This window comes from Camelina sativa, chromosome 20 (assembly GCF_000633955.1).
Source record: "Camelina sativa cultivar DH55 chromosome 20, Cs, whole genome shotgun sequence".
NCBI classification, from domain to species: Eukaryota; Viridiplantae; Streptophyta; class Magnoliopsida; order Brassicales; family Brassicaceae; genus Camelina; species Camelina sativa.
In genome coordinates this window covers 13758463-13783406 of record NC_025704.1, presented here as the reverse complement: position 1 = coordinate 13783406, position 24944 = coordinate 13758463, and the positions used below count along the sequence as shown (strand labels likewise).

Here is a 24944-nt window from a genome sequence, read left to right as displayed (position 1 = left end):
AAATTTAAAAAAAAAAAAAAAAAAAAAAAGTCTAATAAAACATATATAAGTTTAAAATTAATTCAATCTGAAATTTTTAGATTGAATACTAAAAAGTTGAGAGTTATTTTCTTTTGCATTTATCGTTTTGACATTCGTATTAAGAAAAACAATAGGAGGATTAGACTATCATGTTGTGTGACTCACAACTTGTGAGTTTGAGTTGAGTAAAAATCTTGGATGAATTCTTATAAAGAAAAAAAAAAGAGAAAAAAAAGAGAAATACCCTAGTATAGTAACATTTAATGTTTTTCTTCCAGAACTAGCACACACGTTTACATTTTTTAAAACTAGCATTTTTATTTTATTAGTGATAATTATTAAATTTATAACAAAAAAATATATTTTCACGAGCTTCTTCTTCTTCACCCATCAAATTTGGGGTTAATGATAAATATGTCAGATCTGGAAAAATTGTAAAATTGATAAATCAAGCTCAGATTTGTAAGCAGAGAACTAAGATTTTGGATTTCTCTACGTATGTCTCTGCTCTCGAATCGGAGTCATCAGATCTCCGAGAACTTGTCACGAAGAAAAATAAATAAATTGCGGATCTGTAATCTTATGTTGATTCTCTCCATGCTTCTCTCTCCATTGCGTTTCAAATGCTTTCTCTCGCCGATGGTGAAAATGTCAAACCCAATTTTGACTTTTGTAAATCCGATGTGTTTTTTGATTTGACTATCTTGTTTTTCGGAAAATTGCAGGAGAGTTTGATAAGAGTGAATGCTTCATTGTCTTATACTATGAAGAGACTTCAGAGAGATGTCACTAAGGTGATTTGAATTCAATTTCAAATTTGACTTGGGTCTCTTTGTTTCAAATTTCGGGAATGAGTTTTGTGAATTATGTGCAGCTTGAGAGTTTTACGAAGACATTTATGATGTCTTTTCAAGATGATGACCAAAATGTTTAGATTTATCTAGGGGTTTTATAATAGGCAGACCCAATTTATCTATGGATTTATTGGCAGGCACAACACAAAACATTTGAGGTATTTTAGTGAAATCTTGTGTCGATCTACTAACATGGATGATTAATATTGTGTGCTTGTATCAAATTTTTAGGTGATGACACTCCATTAAAAGTTGTCAAGAAAAGAGAGAGACAAGCTAGTGTTTCTGGTAGAGATCAGTTTGTTTATTGCTTTGGAATTTCATTCATAGGTTAATATCATAGAGTTTCTCACAAAAATATTGATTGAATTAAGGCTTTGTCAAAAATTTAGGAAGCATAGTCGAACATTTAGGAAGGGACCCGTAAATATTAAGAAGACCTTCCTAAATAGATTTTATGACATCTCCTTATATATTTGGGCAGGTATATGGTAATGATGAATGGTCTTACGGGTATTGTGAACAAAGAACTGTGTATTCAGCTGTCTTAGTGGTAAGAATCCAATGTACACATATCGTGAGAAAATTGTTCTTGGGAAGACAGATTGCACACCTTTCATGGTAAATCAGATCTTGCGTGAGCTCAGCAGGGAATGACCAAGACAAACTTATGATTTTCTATCAAAAAATTGCAATCACTTCTGCTATGTACTCTGTGACAAGCTTGGTGTGCCAAAGATCCCATGTAAAGCCATAATTTGGGGATTAGAGTGAGTGTGTTTATGTGTGTTGGTCTTCAAGGCTTATGTGACTGCTTAGGTTCTTTCTCTTAATAGATTGGGTGACTCGCTTTTCTCATGTTGGTGACACAGCCTTGGAAGTTGAAGGAAACACAGCAATGTATATGCAGTTGAGTACATACTAGGTAATGCTACTAGTCTAAAGATGGCGACATTCTCGACAAAATGTAGAAACAAAAATTATCGTATGTTAAGGATGTTAAAGCCTACGGGCAAAGTTTCAAAGACATGTCAGCTTGTGTTTGACTAACTCTTATGCCTTGTGTGTCTCTACTCTAGAAGACACATAGCTAGGTTCTTAATTACTTATACATTTTGTTAACATATTCGAAAGAAAATAGTTAGTCTATATGTAAGATCAATGCTTTTAGCCACATAGATGATGGTTTCAAATATTTAAGACAACCTTCATAAAATTAAAGGACATCTTCCTAAACATTATGGAATCCTTTCTAAACTTAGAGAAATATGTATAAATCTCTTTATTTATCTTTTGTTCCAATATATCACAAATTACTCCATTAGTACGGGCATAATGTATCACAAATTTTTTTTTTTTTTTTTTCTCAATGAAAGCCTTCCTGAAATTAGAAAAATCCTTATTAAATATGTAAGAATCATTCCTAATTTTCAAGAAGTTCTTCATGAATTTGAATTAATGTTTTTACATTCTCTTGTAAGTTGTTTTGGCCGAGTTTAAAATTTTTAATTTTTTTAAAACTTTTTCATGAAAGTCTTCATGAATTTAAAGGTGCCTTTCATGAATATTATTGAATATTTCCTAAAACATTATATACGACGATATAAAAGGCTAATATAATTGAATCCACCCAAGAATATAAGTGAATCCTTCCTTAGTCTTTTCAGCCATTATCATAAAATTTATTCAGATACACTTTTAAACATAGTGTAATCTTCATATATTATTTTGAGACACTAATTTCAGGAAGACCCTCTTGAATTACAATGAGTCATTCCTGAATATTATTGAATTCTTCCTAAGTTTTTAAACATAGTGTTTTTACAAGTCGATCAAAATAAAACTCAAGTGGAAAGAATATGGTCTGTGAGCTACTTAGCACTGTGCAATGTGTCGTTTAAACATAAAAATAATACAATCATATATTTGACATACAATGGGTTCGGCCATTTCGATTTTGAGTAATGATGTGAAGATTTAAAAGACACATCAAGTCACGTAGATAGTTGTGTTTCACTTCATTTTAACTAGTGAAGTAGTAATTATTCTTTTTGGCAAATGGGTTCCTACTAGACCAGAAGAGTATAACAATGTGATGTTGGTTTCTAACTCCAAGTCTCCAAATCTCAATCCAACTATTACTCTTCCGAGAATGATGATTTAGTAATCAATTCATTAGACAAATTACAAACATACATACAAAGACAATCAAAAGAACTGAGAACGTGTATTGGAATTTTTTTATATAAGGTTTGTAAACTAACCACTAACCATTGCACAAAGACAAAGTTTCTTCACCATAATAACCAAGATCATTGCCTCCTCTAAGAGCATATAATCTTGAAACACAGAGATTGTAAAGAAAAAAATTAGAAGTTTTATCTTACAAATTAGATGTAATGCTAGTGAGTGTTGTGTAAAGCTGCAAATGGGACAACGAACAAGACCATTCTCATTACACTCCATACACTTGACCACTACAGCATCACTTCCCCATCCTTCCACCACTTTACTGCTCCCATTACAATCCCTGCCTCTTCCTTGGAATCTCTCTAAGGAAATCACCAAGCAAACCTTCTTTCACCAAACTCATCACTTCTTTTGCCCCGCCAATGTACATCCCTTTCGCCAAATCACCACCACCGTTGTCTCTTCTTCTGGCCATGAGATTTAAAAACTGTTCTCTAAATCCTCTATCTATCAACACATCTCTCTCACATACCACCACAGTAAAGCTCTCAATCGCAGCACTCACGGCGTTACACGCCTCAAACGTTTGCTCACACCGTGCAACGACATCGTGTAAATCACAACGAAATCCTCTCCGTTGTCATACAATCTCACGGTTTCAAAGCCTCGTAATGGCTCCTCGGATCTCTAGGGTTCTTCAAATTAGGATATGAGTTCTCTTTGTTCACCATCATCACTGCACCACCACCACCAAATACATCACAATTCACCGGAATAGGCGGCAAGTATCGCCGCCGTCGAGACCTGACATCAGCTCCTAGAAGTTAGTAACAGATTTACCAACCATCGTCTCCTTACCACTGATAGTGAATCTCTCAGGTGGAGTGATCGGAGATATAGGGGAGCTGACGGAGGAGGAAGAGAAGTTGAGGAAGTATCGAGATTGGGAAGTGAGAGAATTGAAATATCACGATTTGGTATTATTTTATTTTAATAAAATATTTAAATTTGTGCTAAATTTGGAATAAAAAGGAGTGTGTGTTAATTTTGGGAGAAAAATTTAAATTAGTGCTATTTTTGAGAATTGCCCAAAAAAAAAAAGAGATCCGATTTAGATCGTTTTTGGTTTTTTACTGTTAAGGGTGAATAATTTACAAATAAGAAATATGGAAATATTTTTTTTTTAAAGATACTCCATCACTTTCTTAAATGTCACCTTGAACGGTTGTTTGGTGGTATTCAGAAGAATCTTGCTCTGTTTCTTTCTATTTATTTTTCTTCATTCTTAGCCAAGCAAGAGCAAGATCAGTGAATTAAACCTAATTAACAAGCATGTCTCTCTAAGCAATACACTTCTATAGAGTTGGTGTATTGAAAATTCAACTCCTACATTAAATGCTACACCAAAAGTTTCTTCGGATCACACATTTATTTACCAATTTAGTTATTGGCTCATCATCCGAGTTTTGCTCCCACAAGTCCATAAATGGATCCAACAAGAGACAAAAGACAAACAATCAAGCAAACAAAGCTAAACCCTCTAAGAAGAAGCCATTGCCGCGTCCAACTTCGTATCTTCTTCTGCAATATACACATCTCCACAGGATAATAAACTGCCAAAGGCCAAAATCCAAATGCCCCCAACACTCCTAATACTTCATTGAAATAGGGAAACATCAATGCCACTCCCGTTGTGGTCACCACATACATCGTTCTCAGACACACCCTCATTGGATTCCATTTCACCGTTCCTCCTCGTAACATTGGAAGTTTAAAGCCGTAGAATCGGGCGATGAACTTGTTTTGTGGGTATCTCTCGGCTAGCCATCTCTCAATAGCTGCAAAAATAGGCTGACTGAAGACCTGAAATGGCATTCTATATTATTATAAACGTGAAAATGTTTTGGTATTTTAAACATTTATATTTTGTTAATTGTAAACTCCAAATGTCAATATGTATATTTTTTTTTTGGTTCACCTTTTTACAAGATCCAAAATGTCTATATATATATATATATATGTATATTTTGAAATGTGGTTTGTTATACATGTAGAGGAGAACATGGACGTTTTGGTCAGAAGGGCACAAGGGTTTCTGTACAATACCTGGTATCCACCAACTAAATGAAGAACAATGCAAGCGTTGGCAAAATCGACAAGCCAGAACGGCTCATAGAACCCGAAACCGGTCAAGAGATTACCCGGGGTGGAATCTCCAAAGGCTGCGTAGCCAAAACATCCACAACAGAAGAAGAAGAATGTTTGTATGGACACCGCAACCGTCGAGGCTTTCTTCATCGTTTGCTTTTCTGCTGGTGGTGATCTCAATGTGTCCTGTCCTCAATTTTCATTCAACCCACATAAAAAAAGGTTTCTTGATCTCTTAGAGTAATTAATCTTTCTTACTTAGCATCATCTATGTATGAACCTAAGTTATTAAATTACCTGAATCTCAAAAATTATGATTGAGAAAGGATATGAGAAGGCAATGTTCCCAAGAGCTTGGAACACTAACCATACTTTTGCACCTCTGTTTTCAGCTGGACTTCCCCTTACACTTCCCTCAAATTTTCGTTTTTCTTCATTTCAAAAAACATAAATATTCAATAGTCTTTTTATCTCATAATAAAATGATAATAAGTGAACTTAGACTCATATCCAAAAACAAAACAAAGAACTTAAGAATTATGTAAATGAATTATATGTACCAATGATTTTGCCAAGGGAGAGGCCGATGCCAATGAATGAGTAAGTAAGAGACATAATCGCAGCAACAATAGAGAGCCATAACATATTATGGAAATTAGGTATTTGTGACAAAAAGATCTGAAGCAAACCAAACAAAAGCATGTAGTAGTAGTTGTTGTTGTTGTCTCCATATGAACATGTTGCATTGTGTCCTTCTCTATGATAACAATTCGTTTTGATAATTGCTCTGTAAGGAAAATGGAAGAAACTCCACATATCAGTTAAAAAATTCCAAAGAAATAAAAAATTAACGGTTTAAATATGTTTAGATATATTTACCTAATGCATGTAGCTGTAACAATGGTAAAAGCAATACAAAAACCCATAAGGCTAATGTATACAACAGCCCCACATACGATTTCATTCTTCTTCCCTGCAAATAAAACTAACCATCTTAACAAATTAAAATTACAACTAAAATACAAAGCTTAAACCCATAATCTCCTTGGTCGGGCGTCGGGGGAAAAGACCAAAATAATTAGTCTAAATTCTTGATTTTGAAATCTTTTTTTTTTCCCACTACATGGACACCTTGTTCGTTGGTTGAACCTATTGGAATGTAATCAGAATATGAGTTTTGAAGTTAACCTAAATAAACCTTAACGGCTTGAGCGTAGGAATTAAATCGGAGGGGACCGTTGTCAGTATCGGGGTAACGGTAGCAATCGGCAAGAAGAAAAGCAGAGAGAAGTGTGACTCCAGCGAAGGCTAGAAGCGCGGCCGGACCAGCTATCCAGCCGAGTTTTGCCGTGGCCCACGCCAACGACAATACTCCTGCTCCTATGACTCCTGTTATTATATGTGCCACAGCCGTCCATAACGTTCCTTTAAAAATTCAAGAAAACACAACGTAATTATTAGCGACTATATAATCTGAATACATGATCAATTGATTAGTGATTGATTACTAATGGATTTACCTGTTCTTGCAGAAACTGAATCACGAAGTTGAGTATCGGTTGGTGTTATAACTCGAAACTCTTCATCTTCTTTAATGTCCATTAGTTGTTTCTTCTTGATTTTGGATGACGAAGATGAAGATATTTTATAGATACCTTGTTTGACTGAAATGGAAGACAGAGAGTGGTCTACTACTACAGTACTAGTATTGTAATGTCCGTGTAATCATTTATAATTACTTATGTGCATGTGAATAATATAAGATATTTTAGTCGATGGTTATATCTACGTATACCATTAATCATTGACTGTAAAATGGTGGTCCATTTTTCTAGCTAGGCTTGGAATGCAAAAAAAAGTAATGTGTTTATCTCACTACTTTTAATTCGGTCCACAACTTTATAACGAGCTTTTTTTGTTAGAAATAATTCTAATGGTCTGTAATTGGTATTCCCATCTCAGCATATGTTAAAGTAAAAATACGTTAACCACCACTTTTTTAATTGAATAGGTTTTGAGTGTAGATAAAATAAAAATATGGTGCTGTTCGTTTGGTCGCCGCAAGTAGGTACGGCTGCGGCAAACGCAAGTTAAGCTGTTCGTTTGGTCGCCGTCAATAGATGCGGCATAACGCAGCGGTAGACGCAGCGTCCTGCGGTTAAAAATTTTGGACGCCCAATAAATTCAACGTCAACGACTTAAAAATTGCGATATGTGTGTTAAATGACAGAAACACCCTTTTTATCTTTAAAAAATTACAAAACAACTAACCCTAATATCTATCTCATCTTCTTTCTTTGTCGTCTCCATGGTTAGACTTCTTCTTCTCTAAGCGAAAGCTTCGTCATCTCTATCTCTCTCTGGGTAATTGCCATTTCAATCCAAAGCTCGGTGAACAGCTTCTCTATTTCATCATCCTCTCTTTTTGTGGCCCTGTTCAATCTGCAAAGGTACAATTTCTATCTTCACTTTCTCTCTCTCTCTCTATCTCCCCATCTCTCTATCTCTCGGCTCACTCAGTTACAAAACTGGTTTTTGAACATTTGAACATTGGAATAATTCTGGGTTTTTGAATATTTGAACATTTGAATAATTCTGGATTCTTAAACATTTGAATAATTCTCGGCTCACTTGTTTTTTTTTTGAATTCTTAGTTCACTTTAACTCTTGAATTATTCAGATGAAAGGTTATCAAATTTAGTAGCTTTATGGTTTCATTTCACTCCATAGCTTTACTTTAATTCTTAGTTTTTTTTTTGTTTTATAGAGATGAGTAATGAGTTTTGTTGAATGTTATGTGTAGATTTGCTTTACAATGACTACCAAGGAGACCAGAAATTCAGTGTCACCACTTACTCTTCTACCGGTGTTGTAAGTTTCCTTTTACTGATTCATGAATCTCTTCTTTATATACTCTGTTTATTGCCCTATATTTGTTGATGAGATGGGTTTAAGTGTTGCTCAGAATAAGTTTCTGATTTAAGTCTCTTCAGGGTTCTAGTTCTTTTAGCAGCAATTGTGATTGAAGCTCAAGATATTTAGAAGTTTCTGTGTAATTTAGTTTCATGTGGTTTATAATTTCATCATTAACTTGACTCTTTCTTCTTTTGTGTTGTCTGTTGTGAATTTGATAGGCCATCACTAATACTGGAACTAACAAAAGAAACGTATATATTCTGGTTTGAGCTTCATATATCCGGCAACTTCAAACATTTCAATGCTGGTTTGAGCTTCATCAAGGACGATTTGATTGCTTCCCTCACTCTGTAAGTGCTTCCACCATATGTGTTTGTGTTTGTGTTTACCAACTTTGTATATTTATCACTATCAAGCATACCGCAACTTTGTTATTTTCTCAAGTGGCTAAAGACAAGTGAAAGTAGTTTTCGTTTTTTTTGTTTTTGTTTATTGCTGATGTGTGTGTATTGGTCTGATATGAATCCATTCCTTTGCTGCTACTACTCGTTTTTCTGTTCGTTATTACTTAGTTCTGATGGTAGAGCTTGAGAAAATACTGATGATTGGTGCTCTTTGATATGCTTCTGATGATTATTCTATGTTTATAATTCTATGTTTGTTTGGCTTTCGATGATTTCTCAGGTTAAAACTCAAGTGTTTTGAGAAGAAGATGTCTAAAGATGTAAGTGTTTTGGCTTTTATCTTAGTGTTTGGTTTTGATCATAGTGGTTGTGGTTTCATATTTTTTTATGCATCGTTTTAGAGTTGGACAGATGATGATTATTCTTTCAACTTTATGCGGATGAGAGAAAAAAAGGAAATAGAACAAGTGTAGGAATGAATCAAACTGGGAAAGATACCATCATGAAGAAGTTTGAAGAGAAATTTAAGAGGGGATTTAACAAAGAGCCGACCGGTGATAGAGCAATGGAAGCTCTGCGTCAAAACATCACGAATGAATATGGTCAAGGCCGTTTACCGTATTAGAAATTTTTACTTATATTTTTATGACTTCGGCTATTCTTTTTGTTTATGACTTCGTTTATTATTTTAGTTATAAAGACTTCGACTACTTTTTTTTTAATAACTTTGTGTATTACTTTTCGTCCAATGTTTTGGTTTATTATTTTTGTTTTAATTTAGCTCATGATTTATCACAAAATATGTTGTTATAACTATATTACCAGCTAAAATTATTACCAGCTAAAATTAAAAATATTTTCTGGTTGTAAAAGATTTAAATTACAATTTTTTGATTTAAAATATAATGATACAAATTTATAAATATAAAATAAGAATTGAGTGTAAAATTGACGCAGCGTCAGCAAAACGAACACAAAATCTGCGATTGCGGCAGCGGCAACGTTAATAAAACGAACAGAATACTTGCGGCAGCGGCAGCGTCAGTCGCAGAGATAACGGCAATGAAACGAACAACAACCTGCGGTAATGTTTGCCGCTGCCGTTGTTGCTACCACTGCCGCTGCCGCCTGCGACGACTAAATTACATAAGTTGGTTAGTCATCGGAATTTTTCCCCGACAAGTCCATGGATAGATCTAACAAGAGACAAAACTGAAAAGTCAAAGAAGAAGCCATGGTCGTGTCCAAGCTCGATCTTCTTCTGCGATATACACATACACATCTCGACAGGAGAATATACAGCCAAAGGCCAAAACCCAAGTGCCCTCTCAACCCTTGACCTTGAGGGATTAATTTCAAACATCAAAGAAAAAGACAAACCTTTATAGGTTTTTTGGTATCAGGTTTTATTGATTGAAAAATCTTAGTCGAATTTTTTTTTTAGGTTGAATATTTAATTTACAAATAAGAAATATTATACTCTGAGTTTGTTCTTTCGTTTTATGTGAAAAAAATTGATCAATCTTAGTTGGTATCGTCAACGGTTCAGTAATTTGGGGTCTTGTCTCCATGCGTTTACAACCGATTCCAAGATTGATATCTCTGCCCAAGTGGCAGTTTCAAGCTCTAACTTTGGAGCACTTCTTTCAAGTGGCTTGTTTTGGAGTCCAAAATCTGGTCCAAAATCTAGTCCAAGACGTAATAACAATTTTTTTGAATTTAATCACTTGTTTGTCGCCAATCAGTAGCCAACATTAATTTTATAAAAATATATAATTTAATTTACTTTACATATTATTTAAAGCATACTACTTATATATACGCTACATAATATATTGATCACTTTAAATTTACAAACATTATTTACATATATACTTACTATAATAAAATTATATTTTCTATTTTTAATTTAAAATTACATTTTATGACTTAGCATAAATGAAGATACTAATTTTAAAAGATCAGACCTACTGATTCATATACATTTTTTTGAGCTTCACCTTTCATAGGTAATTTTTCACTTTGCAACCACTTCACAACTGTACTAATAGAAAACAAAAAGCTCAAGTCTAAAACAATTAACAATTAATAATTAATAATTAATAATAAGTATAGATATGGTAAAGCAAGCATAAAAAAATTGATATTACTTACATATATTTTGTTTGTGCCTTTGAAAATGAGATTAATATGAGAATGCCACAACATGATGCATGTATTTATAGTTTATATGTGAAGAATGCCAAAACATTAGTCACTACTTAGTAGCCAAATTACCGACTAATAGAAAGAGTTGCTACGTAGTCGCCAAATTAGCTGCTTTGATGCAACAAAATTAAGTTCTTTCCATTTAGTCGTATAAAGGTCGTCAATCAATGACTACAATACCGACTATTGTATTTGGTCGGCAAATAACGTCTGAGTTACGACTAATGTTACGCAGTTGTAAAATGGTCGTAAGATAGTTGGCAAGTACTCGCTTAATTTCCTGACTACGCATTTAGTCGCCAATCGTAGTTGTAAATACCCTGTTTTTTTGTAGTGTCATTGTTCCACAAGAAGTCTTTTCACTTATTGTTTCTATTGTTGCCAAGGACTCCTTGTTGATGTTCTTTACCTCAGTGTTAGGATTACTCTTGACTATCCCATTATCTATCGCTTTTGGTTTTTTTGTTTGGAGTTTTTAGCATTATTGTCGTTAGCTATTTTGCTTGCACTTTGGGCTTGTCAGAGTGCGTCTACCCCCAATGTAACCGTCTGATTTGAATGAAGAAATTGGTGTACAAAAAAAAAAGTGTGCATGGATAATCATAATATTTATAAAAATATATAAGTGGATGTCAACATCAGTTCTCCTCTTGATAGAGCTCTAAAAACAAAGACAGAGATACTAAGACAGAGATACTACTGCCTTTATAAGTAGGGCTTGATTGGTAGAGGATATTTATGAACATAATGTCTTTTAACATCATGTTTTAATTGAGCATATAAGAGATCATATAAACTTTTAAATGCTGCTATATGCTCTACAGCTCAATGCTTTTTAATAGAGCATTTCATAAGCATAAAGCTTTTTAAAGTTTTAAATTACAATTTTACCCTTACTAATTGTATAAAAATGTTTAATTTTGTAATTTTATATCAAAAAACTTACTGTTATACCAATCACATATCATCATATTAATATATAAAAGCATACTGTTTCTGCAGCTTACTATCCATGCTGCATATTGCTACTGCTCTATTATAAGCTATGTCAATAAAACCTCTAGTCTTCCTTTTCCCAATTATTAATTATAAATCTCCACATTTGGATACTATTCACTTTTGATAAAATAAGAAAAAACAATAGTTACATTCAAAATATCTTGTTGATAAATTAAAAACTGTTTTTATACATGAAGATATAGATGGAAAACAATATTAGATAAACTTATTTTCATCAACGGCTACTATGAAAGAAAATAAATATTAGCAAATAATTTTTAAAATAAAAATTAGCATTAATTTTTGCTTGTTATTGCAAACAGCTAATTTTCAGTTGTTTTTCTTTTAAAAAAAAACATCTTCTGTTGTCAAAAAAAAAACATCTTCTTTAAGATTCTTCTCTCTCTCAGTTCAAAAGAAAAAATCCCCAAATCGTAACCCTAAATTCACGCACTACTCTCTCGAACGCTAGTCGTCGATCGGCTAAGATGATATTTTCCCCAGAATCACAGATACAATATAACTTTGATAAAATCAATATATTTTGTCAATCTCGAACTGATTTTTTTGGATGGATCAACATTTTCTATTAATTAATAATTGAATAAATTAATAAAAATTTGTAGTCCCATGGTTATTAATGTTTTAAAGGTTTTACTCTATATATATTGAAGTTACTAAAAATATAAGAAAAAACAATAGTTACATTTCAAAATATTGTTTGATAAATGAAAAACTGTTTTTATACATGAAGAAATAGATGAGAAATAATATTAGACAATCATATTCGTTAACAGCTAAACAATAATTAGCAAATAATTTTTAAAATAAAATTAATTTTTGCATGTTTTCGAGGTTGAGGCTAATTTCGATTTGTTTTCCTTTAAATTAAAACAACATCTTCTTTTAACGTTCTTCTCTCTCTCTCACTGTTCAAAAGAAATCCCAAAATCGAAATCCTAAATTCACGCACTACTCTCTCTCTCTCTCGATCGCGAACCGTCTCTCTCTCGAGTTTCTTCTAGCCGATCAAGATGATCTAGAGCCTGGAAGATGAAGCATTTGGCAGTTGGGCGTTTCCATGTTGTATGGAACTGGTAGCAGTATTGTAGTGATCCTCACTACGGAATAAAATTTTCCTGAAGAATTGACCCGGAAAGGGATCAAAAAGGAAGGGAGTTGGAAGCAGGAAGGAATTACCGAGAAATGTCCGGGAAAAAGTAAACCGAGCATCATGACGGTTGGTGGTATGTACCAGTGTACGCGGTATGGAGACGGACAAGTGGACGTCCATACAGATAGTACCGAGAACCAAGAAGGTTACCGAAAACGGGAAGAAACCCGCTAAAATAATATTTTATTAAACGGAGTTAGTGGAATTGAAGAAATTAATTAACTATTCATAGTGGAGGAACCACTAAGAAATTATTAATTGATGGAGAGGAAAGTGGAGAGAAATATTCCCTCCCACTCGATTTTATCTCTTGAAGAAATGGAAGATTTATTTAATCATACAAGAGAGTGAGTGGAAAAGAATATTCTAAGATGCCATCGAAAATGTGTGAGTGGAGGAGAATATTCTTGATTCCTTGGAGAATTAGTAAGTGGAGGGGAATATACCTTGATGCCATGCGAGTTGGGTGAATGTAGGCGTGACACCTCACCCCCTGAGGTGTCAACACCACACGCCTGAGATATGAGGAGGCGACACCTAACCCTATTTTGCATGTCTCCACTACTTCACTCAAGACTCTATAAATACCTCATTTCTTTCTCATTTGGAGAAGAGAAAAAGAGAGGAGTGCCAAGGGCTGTCGAGAGTGAGAGAGAAGAGAAGAGAGCGAAGCTCTGAAGAATTTTTGCCAAGGGGATCGCCGATCAGTTGTTGCATATGCGAAGTGAAGTTGAAGCTACCAAGGATTCCAACAGTTTCCTCTTGAGATCTTCGACATTCTGTGAGTTCAAGGAGCATAGATCTGAATTAGATTGTTGTCAACGACTCAATCTAGTGTCAGTTTGCATGTGCACATAGTTGCATTTCTGCTTGATTTTCTTGTTAGAATTTATTGAGTTTTGCATGCACTTTGAGTTGGTTGCTCAGTGTGGGATGTGCTCCATGGTAGATCTTATGCATGATCGCGGATCTACATTTTAAATCTATTGCATGTGAGGTTAAGTGGTGGTACTTAGTGTTTTATAAGTTTTTTAAGGCTTATAAACTTGAGTACCCACTTTTGAGAGGACTTGGTGTGTTAGAAGTTCTTTAAGACTTATAAACATAAGTATCCATAAAATGGAAGGTCTTAGTGTGTGGCGTTGTGACAGGAGGTTCAACAGCCATAAGCACACTAAGACAGGGATATGTCTGACCTTCGCCCGGTTGGTTACGACATGCATCAGACACAGAGTTGGCGCTCAACTTTCTAGGGCTACAAGTCAAAAAAAAATATATATATATATATATATATATATATATATATATATATTTGCAGCTCATGGGGGTCAAACCAGTGAAGTAATGACAGTATTAATACAACTAAACCACTAGGCTAAGGATAACTTTTGTCAAAAATGGCCGAATTTTTTTATTTATTATGCACGGCCGCAAGCCAATGCTTGGCTTGCTTGGCCTCTTGGCCGGCTCTGATCAGACATAAGAGCTGTGTTGCATGTCGAATGCTCGGAGAGACTTGGTTAGCTACCATGGCCGGAGCTCTATACGATGGTGTAGTTATGTGGAAATTCCGATTGCATGCCTTGGGTGGATGCAATGCGGGAAAAAATGGGTGATTGGCGAGAGGCAGCATATCTGGGCTCTAGTAAACTTGTTTAAAAATATTTTCTTTTTATTCAAGTTTGCATGTTTGTAGATTGCTTGCATTTGCTGTTTTAGCTTCCGCATGTTTTCTCTGCTTGATTGTTTGTTGTGTGTGATTGCTTGTTGTGTGTTGCATGATTGATTCCTTGTGATTTGGGGTTGGGATGGGAATCTAATCTTCTGCAGGGACCCCTGATACTCACTAAGTAATCCTAGATTACTTATGATAGTGTTTCGTCCTGCAGGCAACCATTAGAGGGTGTTAGAGGGCGTGTTGGACGATAGGAGCCCGGAAAGTAGATTTTTATGCCTTTGTGGAAAATAAAAAGTATGTTTATCTTTTTAAGAAAAATCTGTATATTCTTTTTGGCATTAGGCCTGGCCATAAAAACTCTATAAATCTTTTGTTAATCTTATGAGATATTTTTATTTAATTAAAACATCGGTTTTATATTCGAATAAGATTATCGGCTCATAGATCCTTGTCCGGGACAGCACAACACTTGGGCATCGCGAAGGTATAAAAGCCTAAGTGGTGTCTATAGTGGTGGAAACCTCACCAATGGACCGGTCAAGGCCATAAATGGGTTTTAGAACCTCGGCCGGGTCGTTGGTGTTCGTTTCCAAGTAGCGTTCCGGGGCCGTTCTGGGTACTTCTGGCCATAGGACGGTTCGGGGGCATTACAAGTATGCTCAGGAGAAAACACATGGAGATGCTTGTCACCGAAGATACCGAGAACTCATGGGTATGGTGGCCCCAGTGCTTGAAGAGAAGAATTACAGTAGAACCTCTATAAATTAATACTTTTTAAATTAATATTCGCTATAAATTAATAAAATTTTCCAGTTCCGAGTTGGGCCGGTGTAAAAATTCGATAAAATAATATGATAATATTTTTTCTGGAATCCTATGTAAAAATATGGATCCATCAATATCATAAACTAATAATGATATAAACTATATATATATATATATCTAAGAAAAATTAGTAAAATATGGCTCTATTATTGTATTTGCCTATTCTTGAATTTGCATTCTTGTTGGAGTTTATCTATAATTTTTCTTATTGCATCAAAAACTTTTTGTGTTGTTTTCTCAAATTGCATCCAAAAATTGTGTAATTGGTTCTAAAAAAACCACAATATCTTCTTGGACTTTATCATGAAGGATAGTAACAACAATGTCTTCTAAACTCTGAACTTCTAAACATTTATCATTTTCACCTGGATAATCTTGTAAACTATGGGGGAGGTATTGGTTTAGGATTTAAAAAGAGTTTTAATGATTTTATGTTTTTTAAAATCTTGCTGATTTTTAAAATCATAGGAAATTAGAAAATAAAAATGAAGGATTCTAAGAGATTGTTTAGGAAGTTTTTTTAAATCTTGATGATTTGTTTTTCCTAATCTTGTCAAATCTTTCATAAAATCTTTCACAATCTTTCTATTTGATGAAAGAGTTTTCATGACTTTTGTTATGAAGGAAATGATATAAAATCCTAAACCAATAACATAAAATTTGAATTCATTAACAATCCAAGATTCTTTTGTTTTACTTGAATAACATAAAACTTTTAATGACTTTTTAAAACTCTTAATCCAATAACACTAGATTTATCAAGACTTTAGATAACTTTTTACAAATCCACAACCAATAACACAAATTTTTTAAAGAGTTTTAAAAAGTCTTGATTGAATAACAACAATACAACATATTTTACCTAACTTTTAAAGTCATTAAAATTCTTTCTAAATCCTAAACCAATACCCCCCTCTATTAACATCCATCATATAACGATAGCCAAAATTATAAATTAAGAAAATTCTATAAATGTGTGAATTATAACAAAATATCTTATTTTTAATATAAACTATTCAGAACTATGAAAATTATAAAAAAAAATCATAAATTAATATTTTATTAATTTATCGATAAATTAATAATTATTAATTTATAGATAAATTAAAACCTCTTTAAATTAATAAAATATTATGGTCCCAATTTTATTAATTTATAGAGATTTTACTGTATATTCGACCTATAATAATACCTAATTTAGGGTTAATTGGCCAGATCGAGCACTCGCTGAAAGGGAAGGAAGCTTTGACAAGATCGTTTAAAGAAATTATGAGTCAATTTCTCATACCTAACATCACATGGGATGATTTTCCAAAGGAAATCGAAGCCTTTGGATTAATTAAGAGAAATTCCTTTAAATACCACTAAAAAAGTTTTTTTTTCAAAAATACCACATTTTAGTTTTTTTTCAAAAAATACCACAAAAGTTTTTTTTTCCAAAATTACCACTAACTCAAAAAAATTGAATTTTAAGGATGTAGAATTGTTTTTTATTTTTATGTTTGGGTTGACAAATTTAGTTTTATGGTTTAGTTTTTATGGGTAGGGTTTAGTATTGATAATTTAGGAATTAGTTTTTAGTATTAGAACTTAGTTCAATTATGTGGTATTTTTGGAAAAAAAATACATTTTAGTGGTACTTTTAGAAAAAAACTAAATTGTGGTATTTTTAGAATAAAAATCTATTTTAGTGGTATTTATGACAATTTCCCTTGAATTAATCCATATGTTGGTTGATTTTAGTATAAGGTATGATCTTTGGTGTAAGCTTTCCTAGGCGTTTGAGATTTTTCAGTACAAAAACAAACTACATTCATTAGGTTTTGAGATGTTCTAAGATTTTCAGATAATTTTATAAACAAAAATATAACATATATAAGTTTAAGATTTTATTCAATTTGAATATTTCAGATTGAATACTAAAAGCTGCGAATTCGTTTCTTTTTTATTCATTGTTTTTGACATTCATATGAAGAATAAAAAAATTATAGGACGATTACTGAATTCGCGTGATTCTTGGATGAATTCTTAAAGCGTTGAGAAAAAAATGTTGATTGAAAATCTTTTTTTTTTTGTGGAAAGTTGATTGAAAATCTTTTGGTCGAAGAGTTTTTGTTACAAATAAGAAATATGGAAATATTATATTCTTAAGATGTACCACCATCCACGAATCCATGACTTTCGTAAATGTCACCTTAAACAGTTTTGGTATTCAGAATAATCAAAGTTTGTTCCTTCGTTTTATGTGAAATATTTTTTTGATCAACCTTAGTTTTTTTTTTTTCTATTATCAATAGAGTCTTTCCTAGATTAAGCGAGAGATTTTTGTATCGTAAAACACATGTCCATTTCACGACATCATATTGTCATTTGAACTCATTGATCTCTTGTGCCGTTTACTTCAAGCCACTTGCTCTGTTTTGTTTTGTTTTGTTTTTCTTACGAGTTAAGCCACTTGCTCTGTTTCTTTTCACGACATCATTATTTTTCTTCATTCTTAGCCAAGCAAGAGCAAAATCAGAGAGTCCTTAAGAGTTGGTGTATTAAAAATTCAACTTTGTATATTAAATGCTAAGTAGTTACATGAAGAGTTTGTTTCTTCAGTTATAACTGTTCACATTTATTTACCAATTAGAGAGCAAGAAGATCTCTCATCCCTGTATCACAAAGGCAAGTTACTGGATAATCATCCAAATTTTGCTCCCACAAGTCCATAAATGGATCCAACAAGACACAAGAGACAGACAGTCAAGCAAACGAAGCTAACACACCTCTAAGAAGAAGCCATGGCCGCGTCCAACTTTGTATCTTCTTCTGCATTATACACATCTCCACAGGAAAATAAACTGCCAAAGGCCAAAATCCAATTGCCCCCAACACTCCTAATACTTCATTGAAGTAGGGAAACATCACTGCCACACCCGTTGTGATTACCACATATATCGTTCTTACACACATCCTCATTGGATTCAGTCTCACTGTTCCTCCTCGTAACATTGGAAGTTTGAAGTCGTAGAATCGGGCAATGAACTTTTTTTGTGGATATTTCTCGGTTAAGGATATCTCCATAGCCGCGAAGATCGGTTGACTGAAGACCTACAATTACATTCTATATGTTATAAACGTGAAAATGATTTTGATTCTCGATATTGTTTGTTTGCATTAAATTTTTTAATTTTGTTAATTGTAAACTCAAAATGTCAAAACATAGATATATACATCTCCACATTCTAAAATGTGGTTTGTTACACATGTAAAGGAAAATACGGACGTTCTGGTTAGATTGGCACAAGGGTACTCGTACGATACCTGGTATCCACCAACTAAATGAAGAACAATGCAAGCGTTTGCGAAATCAACGAGCCAAAATGGCTCATAGAATCCGAAACCGGTCAAGAGATTTCCCGGGGTAGAATCTCCAAAGGCCGCATAACCAAGACATCCGCAACAGAAGAAGAAGAATGTTTGGATGAATACCGCTACCGCCGAGGCTTTCTTCATCGTTTGCTTCTCTGCCGGTGGTGATCTCAATGTGTTCTGTTCTTAACTATATCAACTTTTGCTCTTGTGAGATTCAGGTAAATAATTTACCTTTATACACATAATGATAATACCTGAATCTCAAGAAGTATCATTGAGAAAGGATATGAAAAGGCAATGTTCCCAAGAGCTTGGAACACTAACCATACTTTTGCACCTCTGTTTTCTGCTGGACTTCCCTTTACGCTTCCCTCAATTTGTCGTTTTTCTCCATTTGAATGAAACATTAAAATATTCAATTGTCTTACATCTCAAAATCTATTGATAATAAGTGAAGTCGACTGAGTATCAAAAGCAACAAAGACAAAATTAATCTACATATATATGAGAGATGAATATATTGTCTATATATACCTATGATTTTGTTGAGGGCAAGGCCGATGCCAATCAAGGAGTACGCAAAAGACATAATTGCAGCGACAATAGAGAGCCATAGCATGTCATGTAAATTAGGGATTTGTGACATAAGGATCTGAACGAAACCAAACAAAAGCATAAAGTAGTTGTTGTTGTCGCCATATGAACATGTTGCATTGTGTCCTTCTCTATGATAACAATTCGATTTCATAATTGCTCTGTAAAGAAATAAAAGAAACTCTACATATCAATTAAAAGTTCCAAAGAACAAAAGAAAACAACAGTTCAAATATGTTTACATGTATTATTTACCTAATGGATGTAGCTGTAACAATGGTATACGCAATGCAAAACCCCATAAGGTTAATGTATACAACAGCCCCACATAGTATCTCATTCTTCTTCCCTGCAATATAATTTAACAAATTAAATTATTACTATAATATTCCAGGTTTTTTTAATTAAATCCATATAATTTCCTTGGTTGGGGGGTAAAAGAGCACAGTACTTAGTCTTTTCCCATTGCATGTATTCAAATTTTTGATTTCCAAAACTTTTTTTTTATTTCATTAGATGGACAGCTAGTACGCTAGTTGAACATATCAGAATGAATTCAGATTATGAGTTTTGAAGTTAACCTAAATAAACATTAACGGCTTGAGCGTAAGAATTAAGTCGGAGGGGGCCGTTGTCAGGATCGGGGTAACGGTAGCAATCGGAAAGAAGAAAAGCAGAGAGAAGTGTGACTCCCGCGAAGGCTATAAGCGCGACCGGACCAGCTATCCAGCCGAGCTCTGCCGTGGCCCAAGCCAACGACAACACTCCTGCTCCTATCACTCCTGTTATTATATGTGTCACAGCCGTCCATAACGTTCCTATTTTTTTTTAATTCAAGAAAACAAAACGTGACTATTTTTAATTAGCAACTAAATATATATAATACTCTGTTTAATTATATGATTACTAAAGGGTTTACCTGTTCTTGTAGAAACTGAATCACGAAGTTGAGTTTCGGTTGGTGTTATAACTTGAGACTTGGCATCTTCTTTGATGTCCATTATTATTTTGGATGACGAAGATGAAGATGTTTAGTAGGTTTATGTATATATATTTATCGGGAAGACGAAATGAATACGTTTAATCTTCTTGGGGAAAGAAACTTTGCTTGAATGAATTGAAAGACAGATGGTTGTCTACTACTACTATTGTAATTTACGTGTACTTATTTATAGTACTCGTGTTTCATGCGAATAACATAAGATATTTTTTTCGACGGTCGCATCTACCCATTAGTAATTGATTGGAATGGATGAAACTAATTTAACAGTTGGGTGGTCTATTTCTTTTTTTTTTGTGCTTAGAATGCAAAAAGGAATAATGTGTTTGCCATACTACTTTAAATTCTGTCCATCCACAATAACTTTATTATCAACTTTTTTATTTTAAGGATGGATTTCTCTATATTCTGTTTGTTAGGTATATAATTCTATCGGTCTGTTCGTAATTGGCATTCTCATCTCAGCACATGTTATTATTACGTCAACCAGAGAAATAATACAAATTTGTTAACCATCACTTACTTATTGAATAGGTATATTATTTTTTATAATGAGTATATCAAAATAAGTTGGTTAGTCATCTAGATTTGGCTCTGACAAGTCCATGGATCGATCCAGCAAGAGACAAGAAAGAGACGAGCAAGCAAATAAAGCTGAAGAGTCGAAGAAGAAGCCAAGGTCGCGTCCAAACACGGATCTTCCTCTGTAGTATACACATCTCCACAGGGAAATATACAGCCAAAGGCCAAAAGCCAAGTGCCCCCAACACTCCAAGTACTTCATTGAAGTATGGAAACAACATTGCTATTCCCGTTATGATCACCACATACGTCGTTCTCAGACACATCCTCATTGGATTCACTCTCACCATTCCTCCTCGTAACATTGGCCATTTTAAGCCGTAGAATCTGGCGACGAACTTGTTTTGTGGGTATTNTTCAGATTATGAGTTTTGAAGTTAACCTAAATAAACATTAACGGCTTGAGCGTAAGAATTAAGTCGGAGGGGGCCGTTGTCAGGATCGGGGTAACGGTAGCAATCGGAAAGAAGAANAAAATTGGTTGACTGTAGACCTACAATGATATTCTATATGTTCAAAATATCAAAGTGTTTTTAAAGAAAGAAAAAAAAAATTAATTGACAATTTTTTTTAATTTCTTTCTAAATATTATAATTTGTGCATGGTTTGCTTTCTAAGCTGTGATTAGGCATGTAAACAAAAATATAGAAATTGACGTTTGAACACACTAGATGTGTAACATGTGTTGGTTAGATGCATGGGACCAGGGGTTTGTACGATACCTGATATCCACCTACTAAATGAAGAACAATGCAAGCGTTTGCAAAATCGACAAGCCAGAATGGCTCATAGAACCCGAAACCGGTCAAGAGATTTCCCGGGGTGGAATCTCCAAAGGCCGCATACCCAAAACATCCACAACAAAGGTAGAAGAATGTTGTGATGATTACCGCAGCCATAGAGGCTTTCTTCATCGTTTGCTTCTCCGCCGGTGGGGATTTCAGTGTGTCCTGTCCTTGATCAGCAGACTCTATATCAACTTATGCTCTTGTGATTTGACGTACAATGTTTAAGAATCTCCTGGAGTAGTAAATGTTTTTTTTTCTTACTTAGCATCAATTTGTATGAAGGTTAATTTATTTACCTGGATCTCAAGAAGTATTGTTGAGAAAGGATATGAAAAGGCAATGTTCCCAAGAGCTTGGAACACTAACCATACTTTTGCACCTCTGTTTTCTGCTGGACTTCCCTTTATGCTTCCCTCAATTTGTCGTTTTTCTTCATTTCAGAAACAAAACAAAATATTCAATCATTTTCTATCTCAAAATCAGTTAATGACAATATATAAATGGAGTTAATTACCTCATAAACACTTAAACTCTTAATAATTGGTTAGTATCACAAGTAAAAAAGCAATATTAATCTATATAAAAGATCATATGGCTTATCTTTACCTATGATTTTGTCAAAGGCGAGGCCGAGGCCAATGGAGGAGTAAGCAAAAGACATAATCGCAGCGACAATAGAGAGCCATAACATGTTGTGGAAATTAGGTATTTGTGACATAAAGATCTGAAGCAAACCAAACAAAAGCATGAAGTAGTTGTTGTTGTCTCCATATGAACATGTTGCACTGTGTCCTTCTCTATGATAACAATTCGATCTCATAATCGCTCTGTAACGAAATGGAAGACCCTCAACATATCAATATTATTTCACCCAAAAGAAAAAGATATATCAATATTGTAAATCACAACATTCCTAAGAGATTATTAAAAGGTGTAGGTTTAACATTATGTTACCTAATGCAAGTAGCTGTCACAATGGTATAAGCAATGCCACAGCCAAACAGGGTAATGTATACAAAGAACCCACATACCATCTGATTCTTCTTTCCTGCAAATCAGATTTACAAACTTAATAAAATAAATCAATTTTTAAAATATATATATATATATAGTAACCAAACATGTAATCATAAATGGTCAGGACTCATTTTTTGTCAAAAAAAAAAAAAAATGGTCAGGACTCATTCTAGACTACTACTATACCACTCGACCAGCACCATCAGACCAATCAAACAATCTATATATGTTTTAAACTAGTTTACTTTGTGTTTGACTGTGAATGATATCAGAATATGAGATCTGAAGTTAACCTAAATACAAATTAACGGCTTGAGAGTAAGAGTTTAGCCGGAGGGGACCGGTTTCAGGATCAGGGTAACGGTAGCAATCCGAAAGAAGAACAGCAGAGAGGAGTGTGACTCCGGCGAAAGCTATAAGCGCGGCCGGACCAGCGATCCAGCCGAGCTCCGACATGGCCCAAGCCAACGACAACACTCCTGCTCCTATCACTCCTGTTATTATATGTGCCACCGCCGTCCATAAAGTTCCTTTTTATTAAAATTAAGAAAACACAAGGTAACTAACTATTAGCGACTAAAATACACATTTAATTGCTAATTAATGCTCATGATTATGATACTTTACGGACGGCGAAACTATTAGCGACTAAATACCTGTTCTTGTAGAAACTGAATCATGAAGTTGAAGTTCGGTTCGTCTCATAACTCGAGACTCCTCATCTTCTTTAGTGTCCATATTGTTTCTCAGACTTTTGTTTGTTAAGGAATATGAAGATGAAAATGAAAATGAAGATAAGTAAAGTATAGTACTTATGTTATGTGTGAAGATACATAGTACTTTATGTTATGTGCAGCTGGTTATGTGTGTATTTATGCGAGAATAGGACATGAAATGTGTTATCTTCTCGAGAGTAGAATTTATTGTGAACTAGACGACATAAATAATTTGTCATTTACCATTATTATTGGCTAATAAAATGGATGGTCACAAGTCATTATTGATTGGAATGGTTTGACTTTTTGTTTCTTCAATCAACATCCCAACGTTTCATTAACCAAATAACAATTACACATTGTCTATATTCGGTAGGTTTAATCTCTGATTTTGTATTATATAATACAAAAATTCATGTGTGAAAGATCAAACATAACTCTTTGTTAGTCTATTGGTCACGCCATTACTTTCTCGATTTTGATGTGTAAACAACAATTTAGCTTCGCTTTATATTTCTCTTTCAAACAGTAACTAGTAATTTAAAATGACATATTTTTTTAGAAAAGAGATAATGTTCACTACTGTCTTGTTTGTATTGTATAACAATTGCGGATGAATAATTTATTTGATGAGACGTATAAACTTATTGTGCAAAAGAGTGAGTTTTTATCAGGAGAAATTGTCTTTTAGAAAAAAATTGATTGATTTCAGAGGCGCTAGATCTCTAGTAGGAAATTTGAGATTTTTTGTTTTTCATGATATTCGACATTTCAGTCAGTAAACTATATATCTCATGCAAAATTTTAGAGGCTACGAGTTCCAGTATGGAACTACATAGTTATCTGTGCTGTATAGTTCAAAGAAATATTTGTATAAATTTTACTGTAGTTTGTTAGCTGTAAAATAATAGTAAAAGTTTTATTTGATTTATTCTATATATTATATAATCATTTACATTCTATAAATTTATTCTATAGATTAAATTTAGAATATGCCTCGTCAAAAAAAAAAAAAAACATACCGAGGTTAAAAAAAAACTAAATTTTTTTTGAAATTAAAATAAAATTTAGAGATTGTTTGGAAATGAACCATATAAAATTGTTAAAAAATAATAATATACATCTCAAGATGAGGAATCAAAATTGTATAAGTTAACAGTTGACAAAAATGATTTGAAATCGTTTTGTGTGAGGGAGAGAAACTGAATTGTTATTCTTTTATAGTTGTGAGTTGAGATTTTCGCTACATCAAAGAATTTTGTTCTTCTCAAATTCAATTTCTATAGATTTTGACAATCACTTAACGGTGCAACTGACGTAGATTGTTTTTCATCCTAATTTTGCGTTGTCAACATAAAGTTCAATATATATTTTTAATTCTTTAAAGTTCAATATTTTATCTTGGTCAGTTTAGTTAGGATTATTATTTGCAAAAATATGAAAAGTTCTACCTTTTTTTTTTTTTTTTTT

The 24944-nt window shown here is 33.5% G+C and overlaps 2 protein-coding genes and 1 long non-coding RNA gene across 9 annotated transcripts; 1 reads left to right on the top strand and 2 right to left on the bottom strand.

Annotated features, from left to right (window-relative positions):
• On the top strand, positions 389-2001 carry LOC104770742. 5 transcript variants are annotated; one of them, XR_764618.2, is made up of 4 exons: positions 389-815; positions 896-1033; positions 1107-1163; positions 1360-2001. It is a non-coding gene; the product is annotated as an uncharacterized LOC104770742 (long non-coding RNA). The 5 variants fall into 5 exon arrangements; XR_764617.2 differs by lacking the exon at positions 896-1033; XR_764619.2 differs by lacking the exon at positions 1107-1163.
• Positions 4429-6939, bottom strand: LOC104770741 (probable amino acid permease 7). The gene is made up of 7 exons (XM_010495200.2): positions 6734-6939; positions 6402-6638; positions 6093-6186; positions 5774-6000; positions 5511-5644; positions 5172-5399; positions 4429-4928 (listed from the first exon to the last, which is right to left on the bottom strand). Exons 1-7 carry the CDS (start codon positions 6813-6815, stop codon positions 4521-4523), a joined length of 1410 nt encoding a protein of 469 aa, XP_010493502.1. The 5' UTR covers positions 6816-6939; the 3' UTR covers positions 4429-4520.
• LOC104770739 (probable amino acid permease 7) lies at positions 17959-23649 on the bottom strand. 3 transcript variants are annotated; one of them, XM_019242461.1, is made up of 8 exons: positions 23415-23649; positions 23052-23288; positions 22696-22789; positions 22348-22568; positions 22038-22171; positions 21676-21903; positions 21429-21446; positions 17959-18495 (listed from the first exon to the last, which is right to left on the bottom strand). In XM_019242461.1, exons 1-8 carry the CDS (start codon positions 23494-23496, stop codon positions 18166-18168), a joined length of 1344 nt encoding a protein of 447 aa, XP_019098006.1. In that variant the 5' UTR covers positions 23497-23649; the 3' UTR covers positions 17959-18165. The 3 variants fall into 3 exon arrangements, with proteins under 3 accessions (XP_019098006.1, XP_019098008.1, XP_019098007.1); XM_019242463.1 differs by having other exon boundaries at positions 21429-21459; positions 23415-23648; XM_019242462.1 differs by lacking the exons at positions 21429-21446; positions 21676-21903; positions 22038-22171; ... (2 more) ...; positions 23052-23288; positions 23415-23649 and adding exons at positions 18727-18954; positions 19032-19165; positions 19312-19532; ... (1 more) ...; positions 19953-20189; positions 20291-20521 and having other exon boundaries at positions 17959-18513.

Coding starts and splice junctions, on each gene's coding strand:
- LOC104770741 (XM_010495200.2), bottom strand. CDS start 6,815: ATGGACATTAAAGAAGATGAAGAGTTTCGAGTTATAACACCAACCGAT. Junction 6,187..6,401: donor AGCCGTTAAGGTTTATTTAG/GTTAACTTCAAA, acceptor TTTTATTTGCAG/GGAAGAAGAATGAAATCGTA. Junction 5,645..5,773: donor CTCCCTTGGCAAAATCATTG/GTACATATAATT, acceptor TTTGAAATGAAG/AAAAACGAAAATTTGAGGGA.
- LOC104770739 (XM_019242461.1), bottom strand. CDS start 23,496: ATGGACACTAAAGAAGATGAGGAGTCTCGAGTTATGAGACGAACCGAA. Junction 22,790..23,051: donor AGCCGTTAATTTGTATTTAG/GTTAACTTCAGA, acceptor TCTGATTTGCAG/GAAAGAAGAATCAGATGGTA. Junction 22,569..22,695: donor GTGACAGCTACTTGCATTAG/GTAACATAATGT, acceptor ATTTCGTTACAG/AGCGATTATGAGATCGAATT.